General features: G+C 41.9%; 1 protein-coding gene across 2 annotated transcripts in view; it reads left to right on the plus strand.

Moving 5' to 3' along the window:
- MAPK12 (mitogen-activated protein kinase 12) overlaps nt 1-13,719 on the plus strand; it is a 79,504-nt gene that overhangs the window by 23,407 nt on the left and 42,378 nt on the right. For both annotated transcript variants that reach the window (XM_039512046.1, XM_039512047.1), the window contains exon 3: nt 7,754-7,812. In XM_039512046.1, the coding sequence (XP_039367980.1) occupies nt 7,754-7,812 (59 nt within the window). The remainder of the gene's footprint in view (nt 1-7,753; nt 7,813-13,719) is intronic.

Genomic DNA, 13,719 nt, shown 5'->3' on the forward strand with positions numbered 1-13,719 from the left:
TTTGCCACTGGTGTAATGAATTCATAAATTTAAATTTAATCACAAATAGTCTTTGATAAATGTATGGCCTTTTCCACGATTTGCGTGTTTGATTGATGTGCTGAGCTAAGAAAGGGTCAAACTTAGCAATTAGCCCTAGAACGCCAAGGTAATTGCCATTGTGTTTTGATCCAACAGTCTCATCTGAGCCACACAATGGCAGACCACGGTCAGGAAGAAAAACTATGGTTTCAACTACGAATCTGAGAATGTTCTTCCAATAAGCACGAGCTTCCAAAACCTGGTTTTCCATTTGGGTATCAATTCTGCCACTAACTTTCTTTCGGGCTTGGTAGCTGTTAACTAACAATGTATGCTGCTCACTCATTGCATGTTTGGTAATGTATGCAGTATTCTTCCAACCACTGAAGCCTTCATAGACCATTCCCCACTTTTTGGTATCACAAAACAGGCGGCAATAAAAACAGTACACTTTTTTCATAGAAGGCGAATAGATGAGCCATTCTCGCTTGCCAGTCTGTTTACTAGGCTTCATATTCAAACACTGATTTGGTCAGATAACTGTTCTGGTGTACTCTCTCTTTGTCAATGAAAAGTCAACATCTGGATTCTGGCATTTCTGTTGGCCCTTCTGAGTCCAATGTGCAATGAGATCTTGAGAAGTCATGTCCTACTCGCCTGGATCATTGGAGAAGAATATTTTTATATTACTATCACTGGGAAAGTCTTCATAGGAGTGGGGTGAGACTGCAGCTAGAGAAGTCATAGGAGGTTGCTCCTTTTCATCAGGCACAGGTGCAGCAGGTTCACTTAGGGTGGTATTCACGTGGACTTCTTCACCACCAAACTTAATAGGAGGAAAAATAGTTAGAGAAGGAGTACCTTTCAGCACTACATCTTGTCTTTGCCATCTTTCTTTGGCCTCCTTCAATTTCTGCCATCCTCCTTTCTTCGACATGGTTTCTATTGTCTAGTGTAGGCCTGCTGTGTACAAAGTTCAATATTGCTTGGGCCCACAATCACTTCCTTAGCCCATAAAGACAAAATCACAACCACCATAAATTGAATTCACAATCTTGATGGATTAATTTGTACAAAGCAATATCTAATGAGACAAAAAAATTCTGATGGCCCCACTACCATCGCTCAGCTATTACTTCAGTATGGAATGGAGGGCCTAAAAATAGGAGGCCCTAAAAATAGAAGGCCTATGGTTATAGCCTTTTTAGCCTACGGGTTAATCCGGCCTTGGCACCACATCGTTATCTGCCTCCACCTCTTTGTCAATGATTTTGTCCTCTGGATTAGGTCGCCTTTCTGCCGGTTCCATCCCCGATGAAGTATCCAAATGGCTCTTGGCAGTGGAGGTGGGGTCACCGCCAAGGATAGCATCCAACTCCTTGTAAAAAATGGCAGGTCTGAGGCTCAGCACCAGAGCAATGGTTTTCCTCCCTTGCCTTCTAGTATGCATACCTCATGTCCTGATCATAGCCCTTTTCGCACAAGCCTCAAGAAACCTGCCCGTAGGTATAGAAATTCCTACAGCTGGAGTGCAGCTGGGACTGCACACTTTCCTGTCTCCAAATACTGAGCAGATCCAGCAGCTCTGCATTGGTTCAAGCAGGAGAGCCTTTGCTGCGTGGAGCCATCATGGTCAGCATGTGAGCTCTCCATGTTGTGCAAACAGGAAGTGGAATTTCAAAAATTCCCAGGGCTTTAAAGGAGGAGGGGCGGAGGGTTGCTTACCTGGCTGCAGGGCAGCGGAGTTGGAACTGCTGACCCGAGCAGTCAGGTTGGGCATTGTGGGACACCCTCAATTAAAGCAATAAAATCAAGTGCAGTGTCTACACTGGCACTTTGGCAACAAAACTTTTGCATAAAAAGCTCTATGACTCATTGAGGTGGTTTTATTTTGTCGCTGAAACTGAGGAGTTTTGTTGCCGAAAGTGGCCTTGCAGTGTGTTCACCTCCACTGTTTCGTTGCCAAAGCTGCAGTGTAAACAAGCCCTAACTTTTACTCCAAGTTCATAGAGCATACTTTCAATATAAATACATTAGTCCTTAAATATTACCCATACATACAAAGATTATGAATCTTGACCAGTTATGAGCTTTCTGTAGATACCTTACATGTTACTCTTCAAGGATATACATCATGTATGATGTTTGGTGTGGTGAGTTTGTCAGGTCTGGGGTGAGAGTTGTTTGCAAAGAACAGGGAACCCTTTGCCAAGGGGTCTCTGTGTCACATTGGTATGTAAAGAAATCCATCTTTTTGTTTGCCAGGAATCAATTCTTTTAACAACTTAGTGTTGACTGTTTTGTCTTCTCTATCCCTAGACCTTCTTTCAGAATCTGTTCTTCTGGAAATATTCTTAAACATGGTGTTGCAAGCTGCTACTAACAATTCCTGACAGCAATTGAATTTTATTGCTATTATCTTTGTTACCTTGCACTCCAGATTTTCAAGAGCAGTTATACTACTACTTTATCCTCAAAGTAGCTCCTCCCACTCTATCGGAGAAGGAGAAAGATGGGGGGAGGCTACACAAGACACTAATATTGAACAAGAAAATCTGAGTTTGATTTTTTTTTTCCCCATACCATTCACTCTACTTTGGATTTGTCTTTAAAGGGATGGTGGAGGGACTTTCACTGAGTTTACAAGGAACCAATGAACACAGGATAAAATAATCACTGAGATGACCATGGGTTGATGGCGTACACACCTCATTGTGCTATTCCATGCCAGAAATCTCATCTTAAAAACTGATTGGTAAAAGTGAGACACTGGAGGAGAGCATCACTGCTAGCCATAGGCGGCAGGTTATATACATCTGCGGTGCCCGGGCTCCAGGAATATTCAGGGCTGGGTGCCCTGCTCCAGCAATATTTGGAGCTGGGTCTCTCCCCCGGCCCTGCCTGGATTGCGGCCGAGTCATCTCTAGTTGCAGGCCATGAGGAGCAGGTCCATAAAAGGGGAAGGGGCCATGTGCTCGGGAGTGCACTCACAAGATTGTACCTCCTGTGAAGGCCCTTCACCCAGACCACCTGACCAGTGGATTGCCATGTTGCATTTCATCAACACTTACCTTCATCGCACCATCCATCGTTGCGCTGTGGGACAGTTACATTGAAGGATCCTGACATCTCCAGTGCCATGCCTGTCCTGGGAGCGTGAGTATGCGAGTGTGAGTGTAGCCCCACCTCCTTTCTTTTGAGCTTAGCTATCAGTATAATAAACATGTTGCTTTCTGCCAAACTCTGGTGGGTCATTAGTCCTCCCTAAGCTTACTCTCTGGCCCAATTTCAGGTAACACACTGGTGAAGACAACGAGGAGTCCTTGTGGCACCTTAGAGACTAACAAATTTATTTGGTCATAAGCTTTTGTGGGCTAGAACCCACTTCATTGGAAGCAATCAAAATATAATTGAAGAATGTTTTTTCATAGATTCAAAGAGACCATTGTGAGCATCTAGTCTGACCTGTTTAACACATGCTATAGAACTTCTCAAAATAATTCCTTTTGAACTAAAGCATCTATTTAAAAACAATCTCGATTTTAAAAATTGTCAGTGATGGAGACTCCACCATAACCCTTGGTAAATTGTTCCAGTGGTTAATTATCCTCATTGTAAAACAGTTACTCCTGATTTCCAGTCTAAATTTGTCTAGCTTCAACTTCCAGCCATTGGATTTTGTTATACCTTGTCTGCTAGATTGAAGAGCCCATTATGAAATATTTGTTCCCCATGTGTAGGTACTTAAAGACTGTGATCAAGTCACCCTTTAACCGTCTCTTTCTTAAGTTAAATAGACTCAGGGAGCTCAATCTATCGTTATAAGGCATATGTTCTAATCCTGTAATCATTCTTTTGGCTCTTCTCTGAGCCCTCTTCAATTTATTAACATCCTTCTTGAATTGAGAATACCAGAACTGGACACAGTATTTCAGCAGGGTTGCACCAGTGCCAAAGAAAGAGGTAAAATAACCTCTGTGCTCCTACTTGAGATTCTCCTGTTTATGCATCCAAAGATAGCATTAGCCCTTTTGGCCACAGCTTTGCACTGGAAGCTCATGTTCAGCTGATTATCCACCATGACCCCAAATCTTTTTCAGTCACCACTTCCCAGTAAGGGCACTGGAACCTTTGTAGAAGTGCGGGGCGGGATGCAGGGTCACATACCCGCAAAGATTTGGTGCTCGGCTTGTACTAAGCAGGCTCAGATGGACTGAGCATGCTCAGTAATATCTGCTGAAGCCACTGCCCTCACTGGGCAGGCATGGGTCGCCTCTGGGAGACCAAACTCATGTGGGTTTTTTGTTTTTTGTTTGTTAAAAAGTGGGGTGTGTGGCCCTTCCACTTTTAAAAGTGTGGGGGCGCATTGCCCACTGCTTCCTTTCCCAGTTCCAGCGCCATTGCTTTCCAGAATAGAGTCCTCCATCTTCTAAGTGTGGCCTACATTCTTTTCTCCTAGATGTATACATTACATGTAGCTGTATTAAAACACATGTTATTTGCTTGTGCCCAGCTTATTGAGTCTTCCAGATCACTCTGTATCAGTGACCTAGCCTTTATATCATTGTTGATAACTTCAAGGTATTTTTTGTTTTATTTTATACATACCAAGTTATAAAAGAAATAAGCCCACTTGTCATTTGTGCTTTACTGTCCAAACTGGTCTTTACGTCAGCTGTTATGTTTAAGTACCTTATATTTAATAGAGGAATGGCATTCCATGGTAGCAAATGTTTTTGCAGGGTATCATGGAGAAGAATATTTCCAACATACTATCCAGTCATTTTTCTTATATTTGCATTAGTCACTGAAATTTACGTCTTCCTTAGAGTATTTATTTTATTTTGTATCCTCTTGTTTGTAATGTATCTGTAGTAAGCTGTGACATAAATGGAAATATTAATAACTATATTCTAGTTTGGGAAAAACACTCTGAAACATAGCTATTAAATAAAGGTCACTGATGAGAAGGAAACAGAGTTCTCTCTTTGATATTTATAAATGATTAATTATTTTTCGTCTGACTTGTCCGTGTCAGTTTCAATGATGTTGCTTTAGAAAATCCATTATGAAAAAGAAGAAACTAGTTTATCAAATCAAATGGGTATGACTAAGAGGGACTACCATCCCTTGCATGTTTATAAACAAATATTCTGTGTTCAGTTCCTATTTTGCTCTCTCCGTTGGTCTTTTGAAATTTCCTTCAAGATGTTTAGAATGAAGTTGCTGCTCTTTCCCTGGTCTTTTCAATTCAGAGGATTTGCAACAACAAAGACAGATGACAAGCTTGTCTCAATTAGTTTGCCAGTTTACCTGAAAAGTATGAGCTCAGTTCTTTGCCTCTCAGGACAAATCCTGCTGTTAACTAACAGGATAGTCCAAGTAACTAATATACTCCCACTGACTTTAATGGGAGATGAAGGGGAATTTTAATGAGCTTTACTAATCTCTTTGATTTTTGGCTGGTATTTTCTGTTGAAACACCTTTTCCAGCTTCCCGTGTTTCACAAGAACAGGAGCATAATACAGGTTCCCATGCTTTGTTTGCCTTAACGATACTGGTTGCAAATCCATGTGGTGCAGCATCCATACATTGCCTCATCTTCTGTGGTATCAATTACTTTCCCTGCTGAAGCCTGCTGTCACCATCATGTAGCATACAATCTAAGATAGACAAGACATAGAGCAACAATTTGGGTAAATGAGGACACAGAAAGCTTATTGGTTAGAGGACAAGGAACTCTTCTTCACAGGAAGTAGTGGGTTTTAATGGGAAGAGAAAGCACTTGATGGACCAGGTTGAAGTTCAAATACTAACTTTCCATTTCTAATGACACACTCTTCAGATGCTATCTATATATATTTTAAGAGTTTTTGAAATGTAGATTCAGCAAGGTGCAGCTTTAGAAAAGTGTACATGCACAGTTTTAACTGGCCATTAGAATTCCATGATTCAGCTTTGGTGTCACTTTCTGTGTCATGAGTGAAAAGTTTCTGTGGTGGATAGTTATAAAACTCTGCTGTAGAAATCTGAAAAATAAAATACCTGCTATAACCTCAGCACTTTAAAGCATGGTTTTGAATACATACATCCTCTTTTACTTTATTTTTGATGGTCTAGTAATGGGTTTTATTAATGTTTAGTGGGGTGATTCTTTCATTTTTGTATTGTTCTTTGAATGGCTTCAAAAAGACTATATTACAAACTCCAGGAAAATGATTTGCTTAGTAGAGCTTCCAAAGATTCAGCATGGATGCAGAGATAAAGCTTTTGTATCTGGGTATTTTATACACCTCTACACTGATATAACGCTGTCCTCGGGAGCCAAAAAATCATACCGCGTTATAGGTGAAACCATGTTATATCGAACTTACTTTGATCCGCTGGAGTGTGCAGTCCCCCCCCACACACACACTCCCCGGAGCACTGCTTTACTGTGTGTTATCCGAATTCATGTTATATTGGGTCGCGTTATATTGTGGTAGAGGTTTATGTAGGTGTTTATACCGCACTCATCACCACAGTATTTTGATTGCGTCCAGGCTAACTTTAAGAACTCCTGTAAACTTTTGAAATAATGGAAAAAGGCGAAAGTTTGTGTGTAAGGGATTTTTGAAGGGGTGAGAAGACTTTTTATCTTTAAAGATTTAAATGAAACAAATCCTATTCTTTATCTTTATTTATTTCACCCCTTTTTTGCTTCACTTCCTGTTTTGTTTTGTTTTTTAAAGATCTTTGATAATAACTCTTAAGTACTGGAAGGAAAGAGGCAATTTGGCATTTCTCAAAGCAGGTTTTAAAATAGTTTCTAATGTTGATCGTTAATTTCATGGTAATGCTACAAAGCATGATAAGCTGTTAGTCCTGATTATTGTATTTTTCCAATATTTAATTTACTGATGGTTAATTTACTTGAGTGGAGTATTGGCAGTGACTGTAAGTATATCCAGCCAACTGGTCTCATTCCATTGATGGATTTACTAGTGGAAAATCAGGGAAAGACATGTTTATTTTATACATTTTATTACAGTTTTGTTGAGACACACAGAATATTGTTAAGGAGAATCCAAGATCTAGAGCTGTTAAATTCACGGTTGCATTCTTGATGACTTATGGTCACTTAAGGCCAATTAGCCCTTTTCATAGGAATAAACAAGTTTAGTCCCAGGGTCCTGACCAAATTCCATTCTGGGAATTATATTCTGCCTACCAAAATTCTACTGCAGATGAATTTGGAAAATTCATTTTATTTGCTATCCTAAATTGTTTAGTGTTACTATGCATTGACCCACAGTGGGCTCACTTTTCCCCAGAGGTGGCTGAATAACAATGATGGACTATTCCTGTGTGTACAGTGTGGTAAAGTTTTTGTTTGTTTGTAAAACACTTTGGAATCCTTCAGGATGAGAGGTTTTATCGGCTGTTTTATATAATTATCACTCGACCTTGCTTATTTATAAAAAAACTGTACGTTTAAAGCTTGTTTATCCTTAGGTCAAGCAGACCTAGTGATGGAGGTGAAAACTGATGGATAACGGGTGACAGACTTTCTTACACTAGCAATTGTGTGTTTTGCTATAGGCAAGCTACTTCTCATCTTTATGTTTGTAACTAATGTCTCATTTTGGTAATGTTCTCCACTATATTTCTTCATTTATTATGTGGCTTGGTGATTTTGTGTTGATGAAATCTTAATCCATATATTTCTGTTTTTTCTCTCTCCTGTTTTAGGTGATTGGAATATTGGATGTGTTCACACCAGATGTAACACTGGAGAAATTTAATGATTTGTAAGTTTTTGATTCTATGGGAAATTGTAGGCATTAGATTATGGTTATTTCTGAATTTCACTTTAATGTAAGTATTATGTGCTAACTCTCCTTCAAAGGCTTGTAGGAGAGTTAGGTGCCTACCTGCCATTGAAACTCCGTGGGAATTGGTACATCCCTCCCTTAGGCACCTTTGAAAATCCTAGGCTTAATGTATTGATTTCATATCCGAGAAACAAAGGGCCAAATTCTGATCTCATTTAAATTGTTGTACATCTAGAGTAAACCCATTACCTTCAGTAGATTGTAGTATGTTTCTTCTGTTAAACCTGGGATCAGAATCGGATCCAAAATGTCTTGAAATCACTCCTCTGGTAATACAAACTATCCCATGTTGTTTAAAAATACAAAGTTAAAAATAAAGTAGAAAACGAAACACAAAAATTGGGTTAAGCCCAAACATGTGGACTACCCAAGGGTTTCTTTGAGGCAGAGACCTTACAATCTAATGTGCCTAGCAGGCTGGGTAAAACATCACCCAGGAGTTTTGGGGGTGCAAGAGGCAGATAAAGGCTTCTTTTCATGACTAGAAGTGCAGCAGTCTGCTGCAAATGTGTTGCAAGCAAGTACAAATGTGTTTACAGTTAAAACAGAAATGAGGGGAAGCTTTTGTGCATTAAAGGTCAGATGAGTCATTCAAGGGGAGATTTGATTGTTTACATTTTGCTAACTAGTCATGTGGGAGCTTGTTTGGTCTGTGATATGAATTTGATCTTACTATAATGCAGCTTCCTCGTGGCTAGAAACAGCAGTGCTGGGTCAGGCAGTTCCACCACTGCCAGTCCCCTGGGGCGTTATTTCTGTGTGAATCCTTTAGGAATTGGAAGGAGCATATGCTGATGTGGCTCCTACCCTTTTTTTTTTTTTTAGAGGGAAGCATACACTTAGGTCTACCATCAGCATCAATCTGCCAGACAATGTGGAAAAGGTATTGGAGCTAAAGCCCACCCCTTCTGAGATCCCATGTGCTCTCCCAGGTGGCACCTGACCATTTCCCCCACATACCCACACCTCCCAGCCCTTTACCTCAAGACGTGCAAATATAGGACCCTGATCCTACAAAGATTCAAGCTTACGTTGAACTTTCTGCACTGTGAGTAGTTGTGTTGCTTTATTAGGGCTACCCATGGAACATACAGTTAACTTTATCATAGAATCGTAGGACTGGAAAGGACCTTGAGAGGTCATCTAGTCCAGTCCCCTGCACACATGGCAGCACTAAGTATTATCTCTAGACCATCCCTGACAGGTGTTTGTCTAACCTGCTCTTAAAAAATCTCCAATGATGGAGATTCCACAACCTCCCTGGGCAATTTATTCCAGTGTTTAACCACCCTGACAGTTAGGACGTTTTTCCTAATATCCAACCTAAACTGCTCTTGCTGCAGTTTAAGTCCACTGTTTCTTGTCTTATCCTCAGAGGTTAAGGAGAATAATTCCCCCCCTGCTCCTTGTAACAACCTTTGATGTACTTGAAAACTGTTATCATGCCCCCTCTCAATCTTCTCTTCTCCAAACTAAACAAACCCAATTTTTTCAATCTTCCCTCAGAGGTCATATTTTCTAAACCTTTAATAATTTTTGTTGCTCTTCTCTGGACTTTCTCCAATTTGTCCACATCTTTCCTGAAATGTGGTGCCCAGAATTGGACACAGTAATCCAGTTGAGGCCTAATCGGGGTGGAGAAGAGCGGAAGAATTGCTTCTTGTGTCGCTTTCAACACTCCTGCTAATACATCCCAGAATGATGATTGCTTTTTTTGCAACAGTGTTGCACTGTTCACTCACATTTAGTTTGTGATTCACCATGACTCCCAGATCCCTCTCTGCAGTACTCCTTCTCAGGCAGTCATCTCCCATCTAGTATGTGTGCAACTGATTGTTCCTTCCTCAGTGGAGTACTTTGCATTTGTCATTATTGAAATTCATCCTATTTTCTTCAGACCATTTCTTCAGTTTGTCCCGATCATTTGGAATTTTAATTCTGTCCTCCAAAGCACTTTCAACCCCTCCCAACTTGGTATCACTGCAAACTTTATAAATGTACACTCTCTGCCATTATCTAAATCATTGATGAAAATATTGAACAGAACTGGACCCCACTCATTATGCTCTTCCAGCTTGACTGTGAACCACTGATAACTACTCTCTGGGAATGACATGCATCCGACAAAGTGGGTATTCACCCACGAAAGCTCATGCTCCAATATGTCTGTTAGTCTGTAAGGTGCCACAGCACTCTTTGCTGCTTTCTCTGGGAATGGTTTTCCAACCAGTTATGCACCCACCTTACAGTAGCTCCATCTCTATTGTATTTCCCTAGTTTTTTTATGAGAAGGTCATTTGAGAGAGTATCAAAAGCCTTACTAAAGTCAAGATATACCACATCTACCGCTTCCCCCCCATCCACAAGGCTTGTTACCCTGTCAGAGAAAGCTGTTAGGGTGGTTTGACATGATTTGTTCTTGACAAATCCATGCTGATTGTAACTTATCGCCTCATTATCTTCTAGGTGTCTGCAAATTGATTGCTTAATTATTTGCTCCATTATCTTTCCAGGTACTGAAGTTAAGTTGACTGGTCCGTAATTCCCCTTATTTCCCTTTTTATAGATGGGCACTATATTGCCCTTTTCCATTTCTCTGGAATCTCTCCCGTCTTCCATGACTTTTTGAAGATAATCGCTTAATGGCTCAGATATCTCCACAGTCAGCTCCTTCAGTATTCTAGGATGTATTTCATCAGGCCCCAGTGACTTGAAGACATCTAACTTGTCTAAGTAACTTTTAACTTGTTCTTTCCCTATTTTAGCCTCTGATCCTACCTCATTTTCACTGGCATTCACTACATTAGACATTCAATTGTTACTAATTTTTTTGGTGAAAACTGAAACAAAAAAGTAATTTCATACTTCTGCCATTTCCACATTTACTGTTGTTATTATTCCCCCCCCCCCCTTGAGTCATGGGCCTACCCTGTCCTTGGCCTTCCTCTTGCTTCAAAGGTATTTATAGAATGTTTTCTTGTTACCCTCTATGTCTTTAGCTAGTTTAATCTCATTTCATGCCTTGGCCTTTCTAATTTTGTCCCTACATATCTGTGTTATTTGTTTATATTCATCCTTTGTAATTTGATCTCGGTTTCACTTTTTGTAGGACTTTTTTGAGTTTCAGATCATTGAAGATCTCTTGATTAAGCCAGGGTGGTCTATTGCAGGGATCAGCAACCTTTGGCACGCGGCTCGCCAGGGTAAGCACCCTGGCGGGCCTGCGCTGGTTGTTTACCTGCTGTGTCCTCAGGTTCGGCTGATCGTGGCTCCCACTGGCCGTCCCAGGCCAACGGGGGCTGTGGGAAGCGGTGCAGGCCGAGGGATGTGCTGGCCACCGCTTCCCCTCGCCCCCATTGGCCTGGAACGGCCAGTGGGAGCCGCGATTGGCCCAACCTGTGGACACGGCAAGTAAACAAACCAGCCCGGCCTGTGAGGGTGCTTACCCTGTCCCTAGCGAGCCGCTTGCCAAAGGTTGCCGATCCCTGACCTATTGCCATACTTCCTGTCTTTCCTATACAGTGGGATAGTTTGCTCTTCTGCCCTTAATAATGTCCCTGAAAAACTGCCAACTCTTTTGAACTGTTCTTCCCCTTAGACTTACTTCCCATGGGATCTTACCTACCAACTCCCTGAGTTTGCTAAAGTCTGCCTTCTTGAAATCCTTTATCTTTATTGTGCTGTTTTCCCTCCTACCATTCCTTATAATCATGAACTCTACCATTTCATGGCCACTTTTACCTAAGCTGTCTTCCACTTTAAAATTTTCAACTAGTTCCTCCCTATTTGTCAAAATCAAATCTAGAACAGCCTCTCTCCTAGTAGCTTTCTCCACCTTCTGAACTAAAATATTGTCTCCAATACATTCCAAGAACTTGTTGGATAATCTGTGACCCACTGTATTATTTTCTGAACAGATGTCTGCATAGTTGAAGTACCCCATCACTACCAAGTCCTGTGCTTTGGATGATTTTGTTAGTTGCTTAAAAAAAAGCCTCATCCACCTCTTCTTCCATAAGTCTTTGCAGGATCAGAGCCTAGGTCTGTAGTTGCTTCCTGAACAAGTATGGAAGGGTGGAGGGGAGGGCGAGAATGAGGGACTTTGCACTGTCTCTTGCCTGCTCTTTACCCCTGAGGGAATTCTGCACCAAAAAAAAAATAAGTTCTGTGCACAATATTTTAAAATTCTGCTCATTTTATTTGTCAATAAATAAATGTGGAGGCTCCAGCATGGCAGTGGGGAGCACAGGCCGCTGACTGCACAGAGGTGGGAGATTACCCTGCTTTCCCCCCTTCTCCCCGGGACATAGACTCAGCGATGAGACTGCACCTGACCCTCACACAGTGAAAGGGCCAGGCCTGCCCCAGAAACGCCCTGGGCCCCTGCCTCTCCAAACCAGGCACACCAGGTGTGGGCATGCAGGCTCAGCCTGTCAGGATCTAAGTGCGGAGGGGCTTAGTGTGGGGGAATCCAGGTACGGGATGAGAGGGTTCTCTATCGGGCAGTCTGCGAGTGGGTGGCTCAGTGAGGGTCTGGGTGTGTGGGGGGAAATCTGGATGCACAGGGGCTCCGTAGGGGTGTGGGGGGTTTTGGGTACTGGGGGGTGAGGCTTGGTAGAGGGTGGTCTGGGTGCAGGGGTGGGGGTCTGGATGCAGGGGGTGGGGTTCAGCAGGGCTCCAGGGGGCTTGGTGATAGGGTTCTGGGTGCAGAAAGTGAGGCTCATCAATGGGGGGGTCTAAGTATAGGGGGTCCAGATACACAGGGGTTGGGGGTGTGGGGGATGGGTCTGACCTGGCCCTGGCTCCTGGTGGGTCTGATAGCTGGGGTGTCCCCAGACACCCCATCCCCCCAGTGATTTCTCTCTCCAGTGACTGCTCTTGGCACCTGAAACGACACGCCTGCGCTGCTGGGAAGGGGCACATAACTACCCTTGCTGCTTCCCTGTCAGAAAGTCATTTTTCTGTGGGGAAGCAAAGAAACGTGTGACGGATATGAATTCTGCACACGTGCACTGGTGTGGCATTCCCCTAGGAATAGCTCTTTTATCTGCACAGTGGGAACTATAATGTAGTCCGTGGGGTCACTATTTTTGGTGCTGTCAAGTGCTTCTTTATAGCCATCTATTTGTAGAGATTAGGCTGGAATTCTTAAAGGAACTTAAGGAAGTTAGGTGCCCAACTCCCCCTTGAAATTAATTGAGGGTTTTGCACCTAATGCCATCAGACTCCTTTAAGAACTCCAGTTTTGGAATTAACTATGAGCTTTGTATCTAATCCAAATAAGCCCAGCATGCTTTTAAAGAAATAGAAAATACAATTCAGACTGAGTTTTCATTTTATCAATGGTGAATTAATATTAAAATCAACCTTTGTGCATATTAGTACTCAAATAATAGCTGTGTTTATAAATTACTGTCAATAAAATAAAGATCTCTGCTCAGTGGATTTGAACTGGTATGTCTAGATCAGGACTTACCTCCTAATATTCAACTACACTTTTGTAAGTAAAAACATTTAGCAGATAACTATGCAACTGAAGTAAAATACTTTCCTTGATTAATTTCCCTTTCTTCCTTGATGAATGTTGTTATTCCAACAAGCTCCAGGGACCTTGGATTTATAACCAGGTGGTGAATTTTGAGAACATACAGGAATCTCTAGGATAACATAGAGATAGACCACACAGCCTTAGTTGGGCTGGAATTCTGCCAAAGATAGGCTGGACCGAGTGTCTCAGTTTAGCTGTGTCCAGATAACCCTGAGTCAGTCTTGTCTTCTCTTGACTGACCCAATCCTGAAACATGCTGCTGGCGCAGGGCCTTG

The sequence above is a fragment of the Mauremys reevesii genome, linkage group 1 (genome assembly GCF_016161935.1).
Source record: "Mauremys reevesii isolate NIE-2019 linkage group 1, ASM1616193v1, whole genome shotgun sequence".
NCBI lineage: Eukaryota > Metazoa > Chordata > Testudines > Geoemydidae > Mauremys > Mauremys reevesii.